Source organism: Gallus gallus, chromosome 2, assembly GCF_016699485.2.
Source record: "Gallus gallus isolate bGalGal1 chromosome 2, bGalGal1.mat.broiler.GRCg7b, whole genome shotgun sequence".
Classification (NCBI taxonomy): Eukaryota; Metazoa; Chordata; class Aves; order Galliformes; family Phasianidae; genus Gallus; species Gallus gallus.
In genome coordinates, this window is record NC_052533.1 from 28,688,733 (window position 1) to 28,713,358 (window position 24,626).

Sequence of the window (24,626 nt, forward strand, 5' to 3'; positions counted from 1 at the left end):
TGTATTAACAATAATTTCTACCTAGATTCATCAGGCTGTTTTATTGATAATAATTTGATGTTTTGACAAAGATGAGTATTGTTTCAGTTTGGAATGAAAGTACTGAGATAATTTTATGTTGTCACTGGTATAATGTATGCTACGACAGGATGTGGAATTAATTGGGAGAGTGTCTTAAATGGACTGATTATTTAAATCATAAGTAAAACTCTAGATCAAATTTTAAATTTTAAAAGTATAAAAGGTTTTAAAGTATTTTTAAGGCAAAAAAGAGTTCTGTGTATTGGAACTGGTGAAGGGTCTGGTAAATTACTGAGCAAACTGAACTTTTGCGTTATCCTTGCTATGGCTGTCTTCACATGCTTCCTTCTCAATTCTTCATGCAATTCCTGCTCAAAATGTTGCTTTTCGGAAAGGCCAGTATATAAGTTGTCTGGCAGCAAAGTGTGCGTTAGAACTCAAAGTATAATTTTATATGTATATATATAGAGATAGGTAGATATCCCTCTAATGTTAGAATATGTGAAGAAGCTTTACAAAACTTAGAAATGTGATTTGGCTGTGTTTTTATTTTTATCAGTCCACTTCTGTCTGGGAAGGGAGGTCTTTCCAGATCTGCTCTAGGACAGCCTTGGCAGGCCTCGCATCCCTGTGGGGAAGAGCAGGTGACATGAGGCAAAGGGCCTGTTTAACTCAGGTCTTCCTCATGGAATTCAGCTGCTCTGTTGTAGGTCTCCTTTGCTCAGGGCTCCTCACCTCCATCTCCTTCCCTCTTCCTTAGGACCACGACAAATAATCCATGATGAATAGATGAATAGGACATAGTTTTCTGCTGGTGTGGCAGCCTAACCCTTAACAGCAAGCTATATAGCACTTGCTGATGATAATTCCACTTTCTAAAACTTGGTCAAAAAAACCACAGCTTTCTGTCCTGTGAATACAGAAATACCATTCAACCACATGGTGCTATCTCATATAACTTTCATATGAGGCACTGTAATCTCTCTCCAAGGTTCCCAATTTTAGAATCTGTCTGACCTTCTGGATCGTTCCTGTATTTATCCTTGCAGCATTGCTGTAGTAAGAGGTGCTCTGATTCTTGTTTTCTAGTTAAGGAAATGAAGCATGTGGTGCCTGTATAACTTCTACCATATCGCACAGGAAGGCTCTGTCAGAGCCACAAACCCATCCAGCCTCTCAACTTCTTAACACATTTTTGACAAATTCCTCTTTTTCATCAACCTGTCTTCTCTCATTTATGTGTGCGCACACACGCTTGTCCAGAGTATATGGTTTAACTTATAGTCCTGTACTGACTTTAACAGCGGCATAACAGCATCTGTAATCATGTGAAAAATGCACTGAAGATAAATACACTGAAAACCTGTACAAACCAGATGATTTTCTACTCTTCGTTACCTTTCTCATTTTTTGAAACTTACTTAAACTGCTTAAAATGCTGTCTTAAGGTTGGAAAAGGTGAGTTTTGGAAGCCACACCTTTCTGCTGCAGATAAAACATCACAATGTAATGATATTTAACTATTTAGTCTGTGATGTTTCTCCAGCACAGCAATGGAAATCCAGCATCTTATTGGTGTTGTGATTTAGGAAGCTGTTATATGTGAAACTTCAAATACACTGGGAAGGTAAGGTTTGCTCCTGCCCAGCTGCCTGCTGGTACCTGTTCAGCTTTCCATCAGGGAATGAGCTTAAGGTTCACTCTAATAGGCTTCTTGCAGGTTAGAAAAGAACATGAGGGAGAGCAGAAGATTTTTAATAGAGGCTTTCCTTATTTCAGGTGTTAGAAAGCAGGAGTTTATGGCTTCATTCTTCCTGCTGTTTGGTATTTACCTATGTAGTTACTCACTTGACAGAACAACGGCTTCTCGGTACAACCAACTATTAAAATATATCTCTTATTTTAAATGGGTTTTATAGTAGCTCGGTAAACATGTAACTGCTTATAGTAAAACAGCAAATAAGTTACAAACCTGGTTCACCTAACTTTAAGACCTTTCAAAATGTTTTTGGTTTTTTTTTTTGCATTTGTACGAACTCTTTCTGCAGGTATGCCATTCAATTAAATTATTTAAATTATATAACATTTGGAGGAGAATCTTGCTTTATAGATACAGTATGCACCCTAATATATATTCAAGTACAGCATATGAAAACTAGACTAAAAACAGAAATTAAAATATGAGTGTAACAGTATACCTGTCTAAGAAGGTTTACAAGCAGAAGGTATACAGAAGGGTTTTGAAACCTTGTGAAAGGTTCTTCTGCTTCCATTTGTTGTTTATGATGGTAAATTTTATCAAGCATCAGTATATTTTAATATATAAAACAGTAAGCTTGCTGTCTCATGAATAATCTTGTGCTCCACAACTGTAATTTCTGGGAAATTCACAGTTCCCTTTGAGTCTTGGCCAGTGAAATTTGATACAAGTTTGGACAAGAAAAAAAGGTGACAGTCTTGCCAACTTTTTGTCTCTTATGATTTATAACTCTAAGCATTAGAAATGTATCCTTGTCATAGATCTGGAAATCAAGTAGCACTGGTCTGAACTCACAGAGGTGTCAGTTTTGAAAGGGCAAGCAACAGACTTCCTTATGTTAAAAATAGCTTTTGTGATAAATTATTTAAGCCTAGTGTTTGATCACAGATAAATGGAAAATAGTATTTTGCTCACTGGAATATTTTTTTTGTCTAATGAGGGAAACCTGAGGTCATTTTAAAATTGCATTAGTTTTGTTAGTTTAATCTGAAATATCACAAACTTTAAAACCATAACACTGTACATTGAAGAGTCATGCTGTCCTTATTCCTCATGTGTATTGATTAGATATTGATTACAATGAAGAGACTATTCTAGACTCCTGCAGCGATTCGAGTAATGTGTGTTGCTTTTTCGCTTTTCTGTTGTTGAGTGTAAAATATGTATGAAGACTTGTCTGAAGGGTAAGTACAGAGGTCCCTTGGGAATTTCTGTAGCTGTACCTTTAGTAATTTCAGTGCAACACTGGCAAAATATTTACTGTTTTTTTGATGTTTCCTATGTTTGTTTTCATCAGTATTTTACAGAACATTTGAGGGCAATTCTTAGTAGAACCTTAGTATTGGAATCTTTATTCTGATAATACTAAAAATCATTCTGTTTAGTATAGCAAACGTATACAGCTTTATTTTAATAGTTGCTTTGGTTGCAAGCCCTAAATGTTCCTCTTGTGTTCAGGCACTTTTAGTGCTACTTTCAGAGAGAGGGAGAGAAAGAGAAAGAGAGAGAGAGAGTTATTAACCTTCCTAACCTAAGTGGTTTGGAGTAAACACTATATTTCTTCCTCCCTTAAAGAAAATTTATTGTTGCCTCACATGTCCTCACAGATGGCTAGACTTGTGCTCTGTCTGCTGTATCTGATCGTACAACTGATGAGTATGCATTTTACTTGGGTTGAACTGTGGTTAAACTGGAAAGTTCTGGATGATAGAAAATTCAGAAGTGCACATCTGTAGGACTGTTCTCATTTAAACAGTTAATTTGTGGTACCAAATAACTCCAATTTATGATACTCGCACAAAATCTGAATTGTAGGCTCGAAATGTGTGATTTCTAGAGATTTGTACACATCAGTAGGCAGTCTGTATCTGTACCGCAGTTGGTGTAAACACTGGGAAATTCCCAGACTCTGGACTCTTTGTCCTCTTTTTTTTTTTACCCTTTTCTGTTTTCTTCTTTATTTTTCTTTTTTTCCCCATCTCTCTTCATCTCTCTTGTTAAAACTTGTTTTAGTACACATGCTTTTCCCCTGAGTCTCCTTTTCCTTCACCAGCCATAACCTAATAATACTTGTTTAAAAGTGTTCACAGTGACATGGTTTGTCCTCTTGTGACACTTGCCTCATGGTATTGGCTCTCTCTTGAGCCAGGAATGATTTCCTGGAGGCCAGATGAAGAAATATATGTCTCTTATGGCTCATAGGTTCTTTCAGTTGCTTATCCTAAATTAGTGGACATCTTTATGTCTTAAAATTAGCTTAAGATAAGCTCAGGAATCAAAGCACAATGTCCTCTGAGTTTGAGGATTTTCTGTCACCATTTTAATTTTTTTTAACTTGAATTTGAACTTTGTTATGGAAATATCAAAATATATACAGCTCCTGAGTATGTTTTATTGGTGTTTTCCTGTTTTAAGATGTATCCTTTGAAAATTGAGCCCGTTACTGTCTTAATCATAGAATTACAGAATCACCAAGGTTGGAAAAGATGTCCAAGATTCATATGCGTTAAGAGGAAAAAGATGCTCTGACACCAGACACTCCCAAATGTGCAGAGTCAACCTCATTTTGCTTATATTTATAAAATGTGGTCATTTAGCTTTCATGGCTACTTTTGTAATTTGTTCTTTGCATATGCTGGTCTTGTTTGTGTCAGAACTATTATTTTTTTTTAGTGATGTATTTATGTTTTCTTGTTTTGATACGAATGGAAAATACAAATTATTATCCATCAAGTTTTCTATGATTTATAAGCTATACTGTATTTTGTAATGCAATTTACCAGGAAGACATGAATTTCCTCTTTAGACTTGTTAAGAAATGAAAATGCTGATGCACATAAAAATACATCAGAACTTTCAGATTTAATTGCTAGTAGATGGAAGAATGGTTGGAGGTGAAGATATCAGAAATAGGCAGGATTTCTGCAAGATTCAACATCTGTAAATATTCTAAATGAGGATGCTGATTCAAAAATTTGATTGTGTGAAAACTCGTGGCACAAGAGCCATCCAACCAAATAAATGATAAAATGTTATTGTGTTTATAATTGTGAATAATTATAAATTTAGGTGACTTTTAGTTATTGGAATTTCTGTGAACAAAACAAGATAAACTGTCCACCATACGTTGCTTTGTATTTTTTCCTCTCCAGTTCTGTGGAGTAAATAGTTGATTAGCTGTTAGCAGGATATAAATAAGCAATATAAAGCTAGCTCAAAAAATATTTAGAACTTGTAAGTGAAGGAATGGGAAATGCAAATTTTAAGTGTGTGACATTTAAGTATGTAAAATACTGAAAACATTTTCTTCTGAAGTAACACGTTTTACTTGTATCTTCAGCCTATGCAGATGATCTTCTTTCTTCATGTAACATAACTAAAACTTCAGAGACAAAAGTATGATAATTCTGAATTGTGTTTCTCTTGAATTTATAAGTACAGAACAGTCCTTAGCATGTTGGTTTTATTAATAAAATCTACAGTTTATATTCTGTAGTACAAATGTAGTTCTGTACAAAATACACAAACAGTGCATCTTTCTAAAAAAGATCTTTAACTGCATAGTTTTTTCTTTTTATTACTTAATAGCTTGTGAACATTTTCCTTTTATGGTCTCAGGCACAGTGGATGCAAAATATTTTGTGTACTCTTAAGTAATGGAGATGAGGTTGCAGAGGTTGCACATAGGTACATGGTTAGAGAATATTTTCTGTCTCTTAAAATGGATCTTCAGTCAGCAGTTTAGCATATGTTAATGATTTAGGCAGAAGTTTAATATTAAACTTAGTTTTCTCAGTAGTGCTCTCCTGGCCTTTAGAAATGCCTTGTTTTGGTTGGTGAACTTTGTGCGGGAGGTTAGTATTTGTTACTGAAGCGAGTAAGACCACCCCCCTCATGAGAACTGATGTTTGTTAAAGTAATCTAGAGCAGGCTAGCTGAATTTATAATTCTACTGGAGAGGTTGTGAAACAGTCTAAATCGGCTCTGACCGCAAACTTTGACCTGTTTGGCCTAATTGTGGGAACTATGCCAAAATTTGATACAAAGCAGTTCTGGGAAGCTTTGTAAGATTAAATTCCAGAACTGCATGACTGATGTGCTAATGATACGCTTGTGGTATTAGGCAAGCGTTACTTCAGTACAGTTATAGACTTGAGCAGATCATTCGCCTAAACAGTAAAACGATCTCCATTCAGATTTGAGTGATCATTTGCATCTCTGTGTGATTTTAAAAGACCCAGTTAAAATGTTGTCTCCATATTCCTTTCTTTGCACAGCACTGCATTAAACTAGCCTGACTCCTCAAATAAGCTTTGCCAAGCCTTTTCTTTGAGAGGGAAATGGTTAAAAAAAAAAAAAATCCTAAATACAGAGTAGCTTTCAATGATTTCCTGAAGCTTCTCAGCCAACAGTTGAATCAGCGTGTATTCAGGTGAATATTGAGATGAAAAGTCTGTTCAAGTATGCATTTTTCTTCACTGGTTTAAGATGTTTGGTGTGGAAATGCTCAGGTTTCAGTTGAGAATGATCTCTGCAGACTTCACTGCTGAGCACCATTAAGTGTGGTACACTTTATTCATTTATGTCAGGAAAACTTTATTCACTCAACTCAAATAATAGATTAAAAGATAATTGTTAGTATTATTATGGTTTATTATGCTTTCTGATGCTTTGTAAGAATGCTTTTTTAAAAAGAAGTTAAATATTTTCAAGCGTTGAGAAGAATGGTGAAAGAGAACACAGTTTGGCTGAATTTAGTATTGCCAACATGATGAGGCACACTGCTGGCAGTGCTCATCTCTTGTACTCTGGCCAAATAGCAGAATATTTTGTAAGACAATAGTGTTGGTACAGGTAGTCATGCTTGCCCTGTGACAGAGCTGCAATTCTCTGCTGTAGTAACTGCTTGTAAACAGAATGAGAAATCCCTGTTTCCAGGATTCCTGCTGAAGGTGCCAACATTGGCTATTGCATGGTCTTTCGTTTTTTAATCTGAACTCAGTAGAATATGGGAGATGAGACTTCAAAGCAGCTAGCTCTCAAGTGAGGAAATAACAAATGTTCTCTCTGAGAACAGAATTGACTGCCCGGAAGGAAGAGACTGTCAGTTGTAGGTTCCAGATGACAAATAGAAGCCATAGAGATCAAGCGTTTGAAGGTAGAAAAAGGCCTTTTTCATCCCCTCCTAGGGCTTCTGTTGAAGGATCATCAGCATCAAGTTGAAATGAAGTGATGACAGACCATTTATTTATTTAATTAAATCACTGTTCTTGTATTCTTTGCTATGCTTCTGTTGCTAGGAGTTAAGATTATTGTGTTACATAAGATTTTCTGCTATGTTGATTGCTGCTCACAGTGTAGGTATGGTTTCAGATTGACTCACTGTGTAGTTACAGTTGATGTTCAGTGTTTCTTAGTTTGAGGACCTGATCTGAAGGGATGAAGAATCTGAGAATTTTCTCCCATGAGAAGTGAAAGCTTTAAAGGACTTATATTGAGAGAAGTGCAATTTAAAAGGTCATTTAGGATCTAGATGCATTGTTATTCCTAAAATTCCAGAAGGATCAAAGTGAGCTGGTTGTCTGCATCATAACGAAGAGAGTCATTTCAGAATATCTCAACAGTTAGTTCCTGAAATTCATCTCTGTCTTGTATTATTGGTTGATTCAGAATACTGCTTAGAACTCCTGCAGTGTCATATATATCCCAAAGCACTTTTTCATACTCGATGTTATTCTCTGGAAAGAAGGAAGACTGTTTAATACTTGCTTCTCTTAAATAATTATGCAATTTTAAAATGAAAGATGGTTTTGGCAGTAATTAGAACTGAGTTGCTTGAATTCTGCTTCAGACCTGAAGCAGTTATGTCAGAGATTATTTTTTCCCACACGCTGCTTGTGCACTGCATTTCTGTAGAAATCTCTTACTACCAAAATTTAACGTTTTTTTTTTTTGAGAAATAGTGAAAATGAGTAGTAAATCCTACCTGTAATTCTGATTTTTGTTTCATCTAGCTAACTTTTTTCTTGTATGTGAAACTGGCTTTTTCTCATACCAGCTAAGCTCTTTTTTTTTTTTCCTCCCCAGTAAATGAAATGACATTTAGCTTTTAGAGTAGGGGAATCAAATCTGTGAACACCTGCAACATATGCACTTCAATTTGATAACTCTTTATTGATTTTGACCAGGATGATTAAAAACTTCCCATAAATGACGTGTCCTTTCCTCATGAAGTCTTTGAAAGTGTGGTTGTGCTTTCTTTTTTTTTTTTAATCTCATATTGTCTGCAGCTTTTTATCTGCATTCTGATTTCTGCAAAAGGCTTAGGTTCCAGTTCATCAGAGCAAGCTAAGTTGACATGTAACTGTGTGCATACCTTGCCAACAGTGACGAATCTAGCCACAGTAGTGTATAGACTATCTTGTATACAGGCCCTATAGCTCTGTGAATTGATTCTCATTCAGAAGAGAACATCATTCAGTAGATAATCTTCTGTAATTCCTCCCCCACATTTATTATTTTCACTTTTTAAAGTTGGTGTATAGTATTTTTCAGAATGGCAGGCATAGTTATGCATCTCTGCATGAAACTTCCAAAGCTTCTCAATAAGCATGCAATATAAACTAATAATATAATAGATTTTCTTCTGCAAGAGGATTTCAGAGGGTTTTAGTAAATGTTCTGTATGGGTTTTTAAAATAAAGCGGAGGAAAAAATATTGCTCTATCTTTCAACTACTTGTGCGAAAAATTAATTTGCAATTTTAACTCTGTGTGGCCTATTACAGGACTTTGTGTCTGTCTAGTAGGAAGAAGAACATTAAGGATTTAATTTCAGACATAAATTCCTGGCTCATTAATCAGTTATTGTTTCTTTTTTAGAACACGTTTTTCCTCTGCAGTGCCTTTGAGGAATATTTTAATGAAAACTGTCTGTCTTGAATGTTGTGAGTTGTAGTGATAGCTTAAAGAAAACAAACCTGAAAGGCATAATTTATCTTTCAGTTAATGTACTTAGTATAAAATATCATTTAACATATTTGAAAAGTGAATAGGAGTTCTGTAGGTTTCTTCATTGACATTCTGAGAAGCTGAAATTGAAGACTTTCTTTAAACAGGTTGAAAAATCATTTGGAATTTAGGGTGACTACCTCATCTTTGAGATAAACACTGCTATCTTACAGCAGTGTGGTTGCTTTTATTAATTGTCCATGTTTTTCAGCTCACAGATTTTTCTGCTTTTTTTTCTTTAGCTTTGAAGTAAGGGCTTAAGGTGTAACTACTCATAACTTTAAGCTCTCTGCGAATTACAAATCCAATCAGAACAACATCAAGTTTGGAAACTTGTGGGCTTTTTTTGGTTTTATTTTGTATTGGTTATTGGGTTTTTTGTGTGTTTTGTTGTGGTTTTTGGTTTTTTTTTTCCCTTTTTGGACCTATGTAAGTACATAACTTCTGAGTTATGGACAAGCTTTGAGTATGTTTGGAATGATTCTTTGTCCTTTATCCATTAAGCTTGTTTTTTTTGTTACATGAATTACAGCTATTCATGGTTGAAGTAGTTTAGATTAAATTGGGAAGTTTGCTTAATTATTTAAAATGTTAAAATTTAAATCTGATAGGAAAGAAGGGAAAAAGCCCTTATTTTTTCTTTGTAATGGTAGAGGGTGATGGTGGCTTTCTTAATGTTTTCTATAACATGTAATAAGCGTGTAGGGTTCCTGTGTGTCTCCTTCCTCTCTCTGAATGGCGCTTCAGATTTTGAGCAGACTGTTACATGAAGTTATGTATGTCTACATGTAGTTAGATTTCTGAAATCAGATTAGTGAAATTATTTGTAATCTAATTTTAAAGCAGGATTATTATGCTGTCTGAGGTGGTTGTATGGAAACAAAAATGTCCTGTATAAGGTAGAGTGATGAACTGCAAGTACACCTTGTAGTATGGAGGAGAAAGGGGTGTGTGAGGGGGTGGGGGGTGGAAGAAGAAAAAAAGTAATTAGATTTTGACTGAGTTCCATAATGCTGATTCTGTTGTGAAAATGTCATAGAATCTAGGTGGGCTATCTTTAAAGGTAATGAAAAAAATATTGACACTGAAAAAGAGGTCTTCTATTAGATTTGCTTCGCAATCTTTTTTAAAATATGTTTTTTTCTTACATACAGTCACATGAATTTCTGGTGAGCCTTCCAAAGATCACTCAGACTTTTTAATTTTTTTCTTTATAGTTGCATTAAAATCTTCAAACTCTACAAGACTAGAAAGAAATGGCATTCAGGAAAGCAGAACAGCAAAACTTGGAGAGGGGATGCAGATCCTGGAAGGAGAGCTCTTACTGCAGGTATGTTTTGCAGTGGATCTATTATGCATCCATTTAAATTAAAATAATAATGTTAGACTATCATACTATTTATTCACTAGTGAAACAGGAAAAGGACGTTTTCCTGTTATCAGGTTATTGCCTCCTTTTCTTTAATTTAATATTATGATTGTTGGGTTGTTAGAGTGAGGGTAGTATGGTTAGGTTGCAGTTTGACTTCATGATCTTGATGATCTTTTCCAACTTGAGAAATTCTATGATTCTAAGCCACTCTGGCACTTTTATCTGGAGGTACTAGTGACTTTGAAGAGCAGATGTTAGTCTGCAGGGATCTCTTAGCTCTTGCAATGTATCAATTCTTAGCATTGTATTTTTCCATTCTTCACACCTATTTTTTTCATCTTGATATCTCTATTGACCTTAATACCTTAATGAATTTTCTTAGATACATCAGTTATTAACTGCAAATTTGATCACTATCTAAAAAAAAAAAAAAAAAAAAGTTCTCTTTAAAAGATCTTAGGCTTGCAGAAATATCTTGATTTCTCAGTGGTTTCTGGTTTGAGAGAACCTAGAGTTCATAGTGTAAGTTGAGGAGGTATTTTAAAATACTTCCAGTAACTTTTAGCCATATGAACAACTGGAAAGCATTAATGAAAAATGACTTGTTTCTTTTTTAAATAATTTAGTTTATTTCAATATCCTAGTATGTATCATTGTATTTCATACACTTTGACAATATTAAGTCCAAATGAAGCTCAAGAAATGTCAAAGGTAAGTATTCCAATGTTCTAATTAGTTTCACAGAATATATTTTACTGTGACCTTCAACTCCATTTGAAACATGTTCCTAATCTATCTTGTATGAGCATCTTCCCCTTTGACATAGCAGAACTGTTAAATTGTTAGGTTGATCAGAAGCAGTGATTTGCTTAGAAAAAAATAAATTTGACTGTTTAGAAGGTGGAATGAAAACAGCTCACAAGAATCTTGCAAAACATTTACTATAAATTTAATGCTGATGGAAAATGGTTTTCCAACTAACTGAAGAAGGTAGGACATGAGTGTACTTTGTTAACTTTGTAACTTTGTTAGAGTATGAGGAAGGGAGTTGCTAGAGGTAAGCATCTAGTTATATAAATTATCTAAAAAGATACAGTTACATTGGAGTCATCTAGCTGTTTAATGTTAAGTGTTAAGATATTCCGTGATAGAAGTGCAAAGGCTTTCCAATGTGAAAACAAAATAGATTGCATATTTATTACTATAAATTCTAACCTCTTGGAAAGTTAATAAATTAACTGAACTTCTTAACTGAATTTCTTGATTTGAGAAATATTTTACACTTCAAAAAATCGTTCGTGAGAATGAACTTTTCCTAGGGAAAGTAAGAAGCTAAGTGATGAATATGGGAATTACCTAGAAGATATGGAGTATCTGTAATATGTAAATAATAGTAACTGTCTTGTCTTCTGCCTAAGCTCAGGAGCTTTTTCATCACTTTTATTTCCGTATACTGCTGATGATGAATGTTTCCTTTTTATTCTCTACTTTTTGCATGGGTGGTATGAATATATACTATATTGTTCATTGCTTGTTGTATTTTTTCCTCATTCATAACAAACAGAAAATTGAGATATCTTTACTTTGCAATATAAAACTCATTTTCTTACCAATTCAACATACGGTAGAAGTAGGGATCAAATATATCTGTGTGCCTTCCTTAAAATTAAGCTATATATCCCTTAAAATTACTTTAAATTATTTCAAAGTCTTAATTTAGGTGCATAGTCTTATATTGTTATGATACGCAAGTGGAATTTCCAGCTGCGAAGAATTTTTTTTAAAACACTTTAATGTGCAATTTTGCAATTGCCTTTGTATTTAGGAGTAGTGAGAGTATTTTTGTATAAGTGATAATATAATCTCCAATGCTCTGAAATAATAAAATCAATGAGAAATTTCATTATAACTCTAGGAGTAATTATTTTAGGATTGTTTTTTGCTAAAAGCTCCATAAAAATCAATACTGGGTTTATTGACATGTGATGGATACCTGCGTATTTTAAGAAACTTCCAGCAATGCTTGGTCATAGATAACTGGGGAGGAAAAAAAAAAGCCTATTGTTTTACAGGATTTTTGGCTTATATAAAGTATCTGATTTCTGCAGTAACAGCCTCACAATGAACTGTCTGACAGAGCCACTATAAAATGTGACTGAATTCCAGGTAAAGGAACCATTTTTCACTGATTGGATGAAGAAGAATCTTTCTTTGGCTTTGAATGAAACAGAGCAGAATAAGTAATTTTAACTTATGACACAGGGTTAGACACTGTACAGTTCACAGAAGTTTTATATCAACGACTTGAGGTGAAATCCACTGCAAAGTAGGTCAGTGGAGGACACAAGCACCTGCCGTTGCAGTTTTCCTACTCCTTTGAGATTGCTGTGAACTTTATCGAACTCAAGGATTTTATGTAACTGTTCTGAGACACTTTGAACTTCAGGATGTCTTGGATTGACTTCACTGTTTCAGACTTTTTTTTTTTTACAAATTAATACTGTCTTGAGATAAGATTCACTAAACTGAAATAAGGAGGTTTTAAAAAGCTTGTGATGACGAATGAGGATAGGTTTAGAAGTGTCTACAAATTAAATTGGAGCACTTCTCAGAAATTTTATTCATTGCTTCATGAATTCACCAGTCTTTTAATCAGAGAGTTAACGTGTCTTAATTAGATGAGTAGAAGAACAAGAAATAGTAAAACCATATCCCTGCAAAATACAGAAAAGCAACTGTGGTGATTACCATTGTATGGCGCCACAGGGGTTAAGGATTGTGGACAAATAATGCTGTTTCATAAGAAAAATGTACTATCATGTTGTTACAGTAACAAATAGAATATCTTTCACTTACTTTACATTTTCTAATACTTAAGATAATTTTGCATAATGAAGAGTTTTAAAAATGTTTTTTTTTGAGTATGCTGGCCAAATTCAACTTTGAATGCAGCTGAGGAAATTAAGTGGCACAACATACTTAATTCAGTCTCTCGAGACAGCCTTTTGTTAAATCTTGACTGAAATCCATAGAAGTAAATCAGCACCTTTCAGATGAGCTGCCAAGTCACAAATGTTCTGTTTGCTATCACAACAATTGCCATGAACCATATTGATTTGGAGTTCAGATAAATGTCCTTTGCGTGACTTTGAACAAGGAGCCACTCAGTCTGCTTCTACATGGAGGGGGAAATCTTTTCGAAAACATTGTTTGCTTGCAACAGTCAGCTTGTGCAGAGGTCTTCTATTTTAAGTAAGCTATAAAATATTTGTTGGGCTATATAGGGGCTCTTGATCACTTGATTTCCTGTCCACTTAGGCCTGTCTGTGCTATGAATAGAAGAGATTTTGGGAATCAGTTTGTGACGTTGCTCCCTTTTGTACTGCAGACTTTTGAATGTCCTGAAGGCTTGAACTGTGCAAGCATTGTGAACTGGGGTTGTTACTAGATAAGCCTATAGCTCTTCATACTGCTGCCCCTCAGCTCCTACAATCAGGAGTAAACAAGTCATCAACAAGTTTTTGCTTCTCGCCTGACTCATTTCCTGGAATTTTCCAGAACGTTTTTCTTCCTTAGATGCGGTTTTCTTTATTGCGTCATGTGTACTTTAGAGAGAGGTGATGACGAGTCCTGTTTATGCTGTAAGATAATGGTATGTTTTTGCATTCTTCACAGTTTATTGTGACACTAGGGTATAGGTAAAACTAGAGCCACAATTACTATCTGGAAAGTTGTCTCTGAGGCTTACATACTGATATATTTCTTTCCCAGGCATTAAATGGCTTCGTATTAGTTGTGACGGCAGATGCTCTGGTTTTTTACGTCTCATCTACCATCCAAGACTACCTGGGTTTCCAACAAGTAAGATTTTGTTGGTTCTCTTCTTTTCTTGTTTCAGAAATTTTCATTAGTTTCTGAGTACACCAGTGTTTAGGGTCTGATTGCATGATAAAATTCACAGTCAGGTATTCTGAGTTGGACTACTTAGAAATTGTTACTTTTCTATCAGCTCGTGTAGCCAAAATGGAATCTCAAGCCAAACACAACAGGAATACCATTTCCAAAGTTGAGTTAGGCAAGATAGGAAATTTTCACACTTAATTGGTCTTTACTGGAACAACTGTTTGAAATTTATACTGTGGTGTTACCCAGTTTATGATGCTGAATGAGACATAATTCAGTGGGAAGGTAATTATTTTAATGGAAACCTTTCATATAAAATTAAGTCCATATGCTCTGAGGCTTTTTTAAGAATCTATTCAACGATTTTAGTAATTTTAGGTTTTTTAGTTCACTGTTTCTCTCCATTCCTTCCCACTCATTTGTTTATTAATTCAAAACAAGCATTTGTTAATTATAATTTATCATGAAGATCATGTATGGCCTTGCAAACCATGTACCAAAATAGTAAAGGCCAGATCCAGAGATCACATGTCCTGTATGGAATGCAGCTCCTGGGATTAGTTTATGTTTAGCTGTGCTGGTTCTTATCTCTGCGTGGGAGTTAGGTAGATCAATGAACAGATTGATCCAAAGATGGTCCAGTGATGCTGGCTTTGGCAATCTCTGCCCCTTTTTTCTTCCTGTGTATAGAATTCCTGTTAACCAGTAGCCCTTTTCTGGGTGATACTGGAGATGGCACTTAAATTACAGGGTATTGCATGGATGACAGCAATTAAATCTAGCTTAATAATAAATACACTGGTACATAAACTGAATAATTTTCTGCTGTGACATCAGATTTTTTAAAAAAATGTGCTGAATTACAAATGACCTTCTCATTCAACCGTGAGCTACATCTCTGCATAATACGTTTGTATTTACTGCGCTTCTGTGGTGAAATATTTCCACGCCTGTAGTTATCAGTTTATGTCTATTTTCACATCTGTTGGGTATTGGACAATGATAAATCCAAGTGATGCCTAAAAATAGTGGAAAACTCTACTTGGTCTACAAGTTTTTGCTAACTGATAAGCGTTTGTGGAATGTTTGCATAAAAGAAAATATTCCAAGCAAAACATTATTATTACTTAAGTTACAGATTGTTTCAGTATTGGAAAATGAAGAAAAATGCTTGGAAAAAAAAAATGTGTATAGAATTTGTATAGTAGTGCCAATAAATCATATACATGATTTAGAAGTCTTGAAGGTCTAAAAATTTGCATTTCTGGCCATCTTTTCTGGAAAATATTGATTCTTCTTTGAAATTTATCACAGCAAAATTTGAGTTCTACCTTTGCCAATTCATCTTAATTTCCTTGGGTCTATATTTTACTTTAAAATATTTTGTGTTTATATAATGGCTGGATTTTTTATTTATGTAGAAAACAAGCAATTTAATTCCTCTCAGTTGACTTATATTTCTATTGAATTCTGTGGGTGGAATTTTCTCCCTTAATTATGGTTGTCTTTTCCCTCTTAATTGCTTTCAACAATTGATCCTGGATGTTGTAACTTTGTCATTTAGATCATACTCCTAACCACTCAAATGGTGGTGATACAAGAGCTTAATAATCACAGATTTTAAGGCATTCTTAAGGACTGGATAAGGCTTTGAACTAGTCTTCAAAATCTGCTTGGCTTAGTTTTGGAAGTTCTATGGTCTTCAGTGACTTTTGTATTCCTGGAGTGCCTAGGATGGGCCAGGTCAAAGAACCAGCTGGCAGGTATTTTATTTACCAGTATGTTGGATGAAATGATTTAAACAAAACATAAGCATAACATTTCTAGGCTTGCTAAGATAAAAACAGGTTAAAAAAAAAAACAACACAAGAACTTGAAAATGTTGGTGTTGTTTTTTTTTGTTGTTGTAAGGTAATACTTTTATTATTATTTTACATATTTGCAGTCATAGTCATGACTGATTACTTCTTTGCTGCCAAAAAGTGTTTCATGAAGTTTTCCTATAGAAGTGTATGTTTGTATTCCTGAGCAAAGATTATTCTGTTATGCCAGTAGCAATGTTGACAACCAGAAAACTTCCCTCAGATTGTCACTGAAGTTTTATATTCTTTCTTTCCTTCCTTCTTTTTGTATGTAGTCTGATATTATACACCAGAGTGTATTTGAATTGATTCACACTGAAGACAGACCTGAGTTTCAACGTCAGCTACACTGGGCATTAAATCCTACCCAGTCTGCAGATTCTGGACCGAGTGTGCAAGGTGAGAATGCAGCTAACTTTCATGTTTGCTTATCAGATTAATTTTCTAAAAGATCCTTTTGTATGAGCAAAGGAAGGAATAATGACTTTTAAATTCATGTGAATTTCATGGCTTTTTCAGCCAACAATATAAAAGTGTTCTTTTTCCATTTTAAATAGGCACTGCTATTTATGGCACAGCATCACAAGCATACTCATTTTGCTCTACACTGAAATACTTTAATCTGGAGCGAGAATGACTGAATGTCTCGCTTGATTTACTCACCATGGAAAATAGCAAAGCAGTTAATCCTACAAGTTTGTGTTGCAAACAGCGAGAATTGAGCAATTTCTTTTGGTGGTATAATAAATGCAGAAAGTTGTGTTGTCTTTTTTTTCTTTGTTCATGCTCAATTATACCTCATACTAAATCACTGTATGAATGGGAATATGATTTCTCTGCAGTAATGTTCTCCCTTTCACATCTGCTATTCCTGATAACGGATGGTGACACCAAATATATTAGCTTAAGACGGCCAGCAGACAATTGGGTATGACAGCTTCTTAAAGCACTTCAGGCTGGTAGATATATTCCATGACTAATACTAGCTAGTGTTATGATGTTATGGAGTAGTGCAGTAGTGCTTTCCTGGTTGTGGAAAAGTTTTGCTCGTCCACGTCTGTTACTATGCTACATATGCTACCGTGTAAATCACTGCTTCTCTTGGGAATGAAAGATGATATAAATGAGCCTTTACGACCAAGAATTATGCATATTAGTTTTAGATTGCCACATGTTATCATGACTGATCCTTATGTGACCTGCAATACTGGGAAACGATTGAGGAAAAATATGTTGCATGCAGATCAGAACAGAGATGTTTTTACAGGTATCTACGTGCCATATGGTAAGTGTTAGTCTGCCTGACAGTGATGACAAAACTGTTGAGACAATTGTAATACTTCATTTTGACAGCAGTTGTTTAAATATATATGTTACTATTTGAATATAGGTTTTTTTAATTCAGAAAAAAGTTTTTGTTTTAATAAATTAATAGTTCTCAAAGCAATTTGAAACCCTTAACAATTACCCATTTACTGTTTTATAGTTGAGAAAGGTCATGATTTGACAGAGAAATCTAAAAAAAACCCAAAAACAAAACAAACAAGAAACCCCCACAAAAACAGCTGATGTGATTTGTTTGGCACATAGCTCAACATATTTCAGTTTCTCATTTAGTGGACAAAGCTTACATTATTGATGCATCAGTCTACCCAAAATCCAATGGAAAACATTCTATGCAATTAATTAATATTGCAATTTAGTGTAGGAAACAGCTGCTGCCACTCAGAAGTTATGTTTTTATGTGGTGGATTTCTCTTTCCCTCAGTGTGAAAAGGTGGTGTTTGAATACTGTGATACCAGGCTGACTTGGCATCAGATTTTAGTGAGCAATGGAAGTATTGCAAATGCTGAGCAGGATTACAAACAATAGTATGTTTTGTACCTTGTGTTACTAGCTTACTAAAAGCTGCTGAATTATTTTCATGCCTCAAATAGTGTAAAGTGTTTGGATGCTGAGAATTTTTAAACTGAATTTAGATTCGTGACAAAGGATAAATGCTATGATCATAAGGAACCACCCATTTTTGTAAATTTTAATCTGCTTCCTTTTAAATACATCCAGCAAACATTATGTAGATATTTATAGATATGTTATAATTGGGCTCAGGCTTAATCACAGATTCCAGTCTCAGTCTGGGAACTAATTATGCTCCAGTTAGCCTAGACTGGTTGCTTCTCAGTGCTCTGGTATGCTGCTAGACCACGGGTTTCCTCAGCTGTTCCTGGGCTTCCCAGACACTCTTCCCAGCCCTGGCTCAGAGAAGTTTGCAGGATTCTGATTTTTTCAGTCCCAAATATCTGTTTCAGGGCATCAACTTTTTCAAAGGGACTGTAGTCTTTCTGCCTCTCTAGCTGACACCTTTCTCAATTGTAGTTGGTCCTGCAGGAGTAAAATTCTGGTAATAGCAAAGGGACACAAATATTAGGAATACTTGGAAAAAAAATGTTTTAGGGGCTTACTTCATGCTGATACTTGTGAAATATCAATGCTGATAAATGCAGTGTATTACTATTCAGAGAAAACCTTAGCTAATGTGTTTACAGAGGTTCTCAGGGGTGTCAGAGTTGGTATTTTTGAAAAATGAGCTGACATTTACAGACTGTTTCTTGCACCTTTCTTCATTATCTTTGCTTCTTTGGAGAGCATCTGACTTGTTTCAGCACCTCTTGGAGAAACAGTGCCTCAGATACAAAAGTGTTGAAAATGCTTACCTGCAATTAAGCAATTCAAAAAGAAAAAATGAACCAAAATCTGCAGCAGTAGGATGTAAGGAAGTAAGTTTGCTTTTACCTGCTGAGAGCTGTCCATGAGACAGAGGAATTTGGTTTTGGGTTTGTTTTTTTTTCTAATATCTAAGTTAGGTGGCAACCATCGTGAATCTGAATGTCCTTATCTGTAAAATCAGCTCATAAAAATGGCTATGGCTAACATACATTTCTGCTGATGGCCGTAATTCCACGGTTTCCCCTCTCATACACTTTATCGACTAAGGCTTTTCTTTTCCTCCATAAGTTGAGGTCTGTTCATCAAAAATTGAGCTTGCGCAGTTGTTCTTTTAAGAAAAACATGGAGTCTCCTAATGCTGTTGTCTGGTGAGCTGGGTGACTCAGCATTCCTATTAGATTTATACAGACTTCAGTTTGCGAGGCCTCTTGCTTGAGCACGTTGACAATGTCATATGTCTCCAATTCAGTCTCTTGAGTTAAGAAGAGATTAAACTGAACGGGCAGTTAGTCGCGATGGATCTGTCATTGTACCAAACACGTAGCCTGTCTATAAGTTTTTCCAGCTGTCCGAAAGACAGAATTGTGTTTCAGAGAACAAGTGGCATACAATCTCTGATTCTATCTCAAAGTCTAGAAGGTCAATTCAGGATCTTTCTGTGGTAGTGGTATTTGTACGTGCATGGTAAACAGTCGTCTCAGAGTGTACAGACTAATTCAAAAATTACAGAGATATAGCACTCTTAAAGCAATGCTTTACACTGTTTTTTTTCCCTTAATTTGTAAATGTTTAAGAATTACTCAGGAATGAGCTTTTTAAAGCTTTTTTAAATTTTAATATGTATTGTAAACAAGATTGCTTTGCTAAATTTGATTTGAGTAGACTTGCTCTGGTGTCTCTATGTGGCCTCATACAGAACATATGTATTCTATCAGTAGTTTATTGATCTACCTTCTGTTTTTACTTTATATTCCAAATGTTTAAGTCTGTTTCCTAAATGCCACTTGGCAGCACATGCTTATCCTAAAGTGGCAGAAGATTTACCAGGTTGTTAATCCCAGTGGTTAGTCATGTGACTGTGTCATTTTCTAATTTTTTTTTTAAGCAGAAGAATTCCAGATTCTGGAGCTTTGGAGCAGTAGCTATGACATTTTGTTGATCAGCACAGCCCAGAAGAAATATTTTCACTGTTTAGTTGTGAAATACTACTAACTTTTTTTTGTTTTTATTTTTTGACATCTAGTACAAAAGGTGCTCAGGCTGATTTATTGTAGTGATTCTCTAAAATTGCCTCTTCGTTTACTGCTCCCAACAGCTTTCATCTGAGTGTCTGGAGAGCAATGGCTTCAGAGCTTGATACCATCTACTGGGCTTTTGAATAATCAGTTCTTAAGAGTTACTGTTACTGAATGTCTACTTCACTGTGGAAGAACTGTCATTACAGCAATTGGTCTATATCCTCTGGCAGATCTGCTTTCTGCAACTGATTTGGAATCTAGATTGCCAATTAAAATTATGTGGGGTTTTTGTTTGCTAGTTTTTTTTTTTTGGTTGTTTTCAGTTTTAAATTATATGCATTTTTAAAATACTGTAACCTTTAAAGTATAATCCAGTTAGAAAAACTGATACTTAACCTATTATTGTAATTGATATAAGTTCTGAGAATGTTTCCAGTTTACATTGTTCTTGCTCAGGTCATGACCTAAGGCTTTGTTTATGAGGCGGAAGATGATTTGTTATAGATAGCCTTCACTAGGTGTTCTTCTAAAAATAATCCTTATAAATAATCCTTTCCTGTAGGAGATAATGGCTTTTCACAGCCAGCAAACTATTATAACCCAGACCAACTTCCTCCAGAGAATTCTTCCTTTATGGAAAGGAATTTCATCTGCAGATTACGATGTCTCCTGGATAACTCATCTGGGTTTCTGGTGAGTCTGGAGTTATGTGAAAACTTCCACACATGCTTGAATCTACACTGTGCCCACAATACGTACAGCGACTTTATTTTAGTTACTGTTGATATGTGAGGGTTTGACCCAGTATATTTCAGTTAGTGACGCTAAATGACAAATAAAGACTATATTTCTGGGTTCCCATTTAACAGGTTGCAACTAGCGGCAAATTCTCTCATTTCTCGTGGCTTAGTTTTCTACGTGAAGTATGAGTAATTTCTTGTGGAGCACCATATGGTTTGTGGATTACAAACCACCACAAAGACTATTTCAGTTGAGTATCTTGAAATGAAGGAAATTATAGAGTTATGGTAATCAACAGAACTACGGTTTTCCTTTACTGCACTTCCTCTTTCTTTTTTCTGTATACACTTTGTTTTCAATACTGTGGATTTTAAAAGAAATGTATGAGTTTATGAGCTGTGTGACTCTGTACAAATATAATTGTTTATATAAGCTTTTTACAGTTGTACATAATTGCATATAATGTGCTAATGACTGGGATAAATGAAAAGCTGTGTTAATTGATTATATGTATAAAATACTGTGTTCATTAGAAATTTAAAAATCCCAAAGGACATTTGCTTTTCCATGTATTTCACAAAACATCCTTTCCACTAGTTCTTTTTCTAGTAAGTATATTAATTCATATATCTTTAAATTGTATGTTAAGAGGAATAACAACAGTACTCAGTACTTACTATTTATCTTTTGTGTATGCCATGCTACAAATCTTGAATCTGGGTCTAAAAAAAAAAGCCAAGTATATAGTTTACTTAGTAACAGAAATATCTGCATCTTTAAATATCTCCAACCTGTAACAATTACTTTTTCATAATCCTAAGGCTATGAATTTTCAAGGACGATTAAAGTTTCTTCATGGACAGAACAAGAAAGGGAAGGATGGTGCTGCATTGTCTCCTCAGCTGGCTCTGTTTGCAGTAGCTACTCCCCTGCAACCACCTTCCATCCTTGAGATAAGAACCAAAAACTTTATCTTCAGAACAAAACACAAACTGGATTTCACACCTACTGGCTGTGATGCAAAGTAAGTAAATTATTCTGTAGCATTCCCCCATTTGCTGATCACTTTCAAGTATGGGTTTAAAACGTAAAGCTAGTTAGTATTTTAGTCAATACTGAGTTAGAATCTGTTATGTTTTTTCTTTTCAGCCCAGTACATAGAGTACTCAGTACATAGAGAAGTAAAGTTTACATGGTGCACTTTCTGGAAAAGACATGTTGGTTTCTTACTCTCAATCTTTTAAAAAGTAAAAGAAGACAAACCTCAGCCTCATTTAATTTGCTCTAACACAATACTAATAAATTAGAGAAGAAAAAAATTTGTTTCATCTGGTTGAAGCCTCGTTTTGGAAATGATAGGACAAGTGTTTCTTTTTTGTTCTGGATTTGTTGTTCAGTTCAAATAGATGTGAAATGCAGTTGAAATGTTGTTCACTACAAATTAAGTCAATTTTTTATACTGACTTTAACCTGGTTCCAAACGCTGCTTTTTTTCGTTTTTGAAAACTGGAAAGGCTATTGCATTGCTAGATCAACACGAGGTAACTATGTATCAGCACAGAACAAAGCCCACTAAGGTGATTCCTTAAGTAAAAGAAAAATCTTTCTTCTTCCCTTCCTCATATTTTTGACTGATAATGCAGAGTTTTCAGTCATTTCTGGTGGGATATTCCATATGTCTCATACTTAGGGAATAACTTAGAGTTGAATAAATCAACTCTATTTGTACTGATAAACCAAAACATTTTTCTTGAGTTTTCTGAGGTGCTACAAATGAGAGTTGCTAACAAAGTGATAACTCAAGCTTTTAATTTTCTCTCTTTTTATTTTCATTATAAAGCACTGGAAGCCTTCGATTTTTGTCATGTTTTACACTTCAGTTATTTTTCCTGTTTCCTATTTTTTCCATTCTTTTCTACCTTTGGATCACCACATATCCCATTTCCTACTCTTTATTATTTCATTTTTTCTGCATCTTTCTATGCATCTCATTGCATTCTCACAACTTCTTTATAGTTCTCCATCTCCCTGATGTGCAATAAAATATTGCATTTTATTCATATTCAATCCTGACAGCTATTGCTTGTACTTCTGTGATGTATCTCTTGAAAAGCTTAAACACAAGCCCAAGGCCCTGAACTATTCAGTAACAAAAGGGTGTAGTTCAGAGATGCACTTTATTTCTGAATAATTTTGAAAAATTGCAAATAATAAACTACAAACAGTTTTGCATAACTAAAGTTAGGCCCCTACTTAGTACTATATGCAAGAAGTAAAAATAGGTAAATACAGTGAGATCAGGACTAGTAGAAAGTGTATGTCATTGGAACAAATGGGAGCTGGCTGTAAAAGTATATGGTGAGCGGTATAGTCACTTGTTCAAAAGTTTGGAATTTAGGAATCTAGCTGAACTGTAAGATACATCTTTTTTTAATGATCTAACAATTTTGCAAACCTGTTTCTAGTCACTGAAGCCAACTGGTAAAAGTTTTATGATTTGTTAACTGCATTTTTTATTAGAACACTCATGTTTCCGCATACAACTGATATTGCAGCAAAATGTAGGTAACATTTATGTCTAAAATGTTCTAGCCATAATTATCTTGCCTGGCATTTGTTCAGTGAGATGGTTCATCAGCAATGTTGCAATTTTTTGTTGTTACCTTTCAGAGGAAAGATTGTCTTGGGATACACTGAAGCAGAGCTGTGTATGAGAGGAACAGGATACCAGTTCATTCATGCAGCTGATATGCTTTATTGTGCTGAAAATCATGTCCGAAGTAAGCTCCATTCTTTAAGAAAGGCTATGAAAAATCAAGTCATGTATTCACAGTAAAAAATACTGTAAAAAAATGCAGTAAAAAAAAGTACTCTTCTGTCATCATTAACAAAAAACATACTATTCATTTTACGTGATCTTTTGCTCTTTGTAAGAATTTACACTCAATGAAAATATATGTTTAATAGAGCCATTTTGGTTGTAAATTTCAGTTTCTGTCATGTCTTTTTTTCCTTCTGTGTTCAACCTGATTTCTGCAATTCAGCATGTTCCTTTGGGTGAATGGAATATTTCAAAGATTGCTTTCTTATTAGGAAATAATACATTTTCTTTTGATAAATGTATGATTCTTTTATGATAAATTAATTTCTGAATTATCATACTAGTGTCTTATAAATTTCTGTTATTGAATCTGGTGGCTTGATTTGGTTTAGATAACAATGTGACAAGAGTACTGTGTTTAATAAGTAACTGTTTGGTTGATTTCTTTATTTTGTTGTTAGGTGTAATATATTTGTCTTTGGAAGGTATAAAAATGTCTTCAGGAGATTTTGTTGCTTTTTTCTCCTGGAAAGCTGTTTTGTTTCTTTAGTCCCCTTCTATTCCTTCTTCCCTGTATGTTGTGGATATCTTACAATTACTTGTAATTTTGGCTTTTATTGCTTTTATTTTACCGATAATTTAAAATAGACGCTTTAAAAAGTAGTTGATTGTCCTGTTGCACTAGGAATGCATTATTACATTATTAGTGCCTTACAGAAATGGGTGACTGAGGATGTGAGATTGTACATTGCTCTGCAGAATGGGATTGCATTTACAACAAGCCAGCTTTTCCTGTTTTACTTCACTTGACAGTAAACAGTATATTTTCTCTTTAACTCTAGTGATGAAGACGGGTGAGAGTGGAATGACTGTCTTCAGGCTTCTAACCAAAGAAAATCGGTGGGCCTGGGTACAGGCAAATGCACGCCTTGTCTATAAAAATGGAAGACCAGATTACATTATTTCCACACAAAGACCTCTTACGTGAGTCATCACTGTATAAAGCAGTGTTCTCCAGAAACTGAACATTTTTCATTGAACTTGTTTACATTCAGAAAGTAGTTCTTCACGTTTAAATAATTGTCCTTTAAAGCTGAAACTCCAAAAATAAACCCTCCTTATTTCCTAACAAACAGTGGAAAGAATTTTGATATTTCAGTACTTGTATGGC

General features: G+C 34.7%; 1 protein-coding gene across 22 annotated transcripts in view; it reads left to right on the forward strand.

Moving 5' to 3' along the window:
* The window catches only part of AHR1A (aryl hydrocarbon receptor 1 alpha), a 250,483-nt gene that overhangs the window by 217,013 nt on the left and 8,844 nt on the right, over window positions 1–24,626 (forward strand). For 21 of the 22 annotated variants that reach the window (XM_046917049.1, XM_046917058.1, XM_046917054.1 and 18 more), the window contains 7 exons: window positions 10,008–10,120; window positions 13,934–14,023; window positions 16,203–16,326; window positions 20,456–20,586; window positions 21,456–21,658; window positions 23,305–23,414; window positions 24,298–24,439. In XM_046917049.1, the coding sequence (XP_046773005.1) occupies window positions 10,008–10,120; window positions 13,934–14,023; window positions 16,203–16,326; window positions 20,456–20,586; window positions 21,456–21,658; window positions 23,305–23,414; window positions 24,298–24,439 (913 nt within the window). Of the gene's footprint in view, window positions 1–10,007; window positions 10,121–13,933; window positions 14,024–16,202; window positions 16,327–17,084; window positions 17,213–20,455; window positions 20,587–21,455; window positions 21,659–23,304; window positions 23,415–24,297; window positions 24,440–24,626 lie in introns of those variants that run through there. The other variant, XM_015281254.4, reaches the window with a different exon arrangement.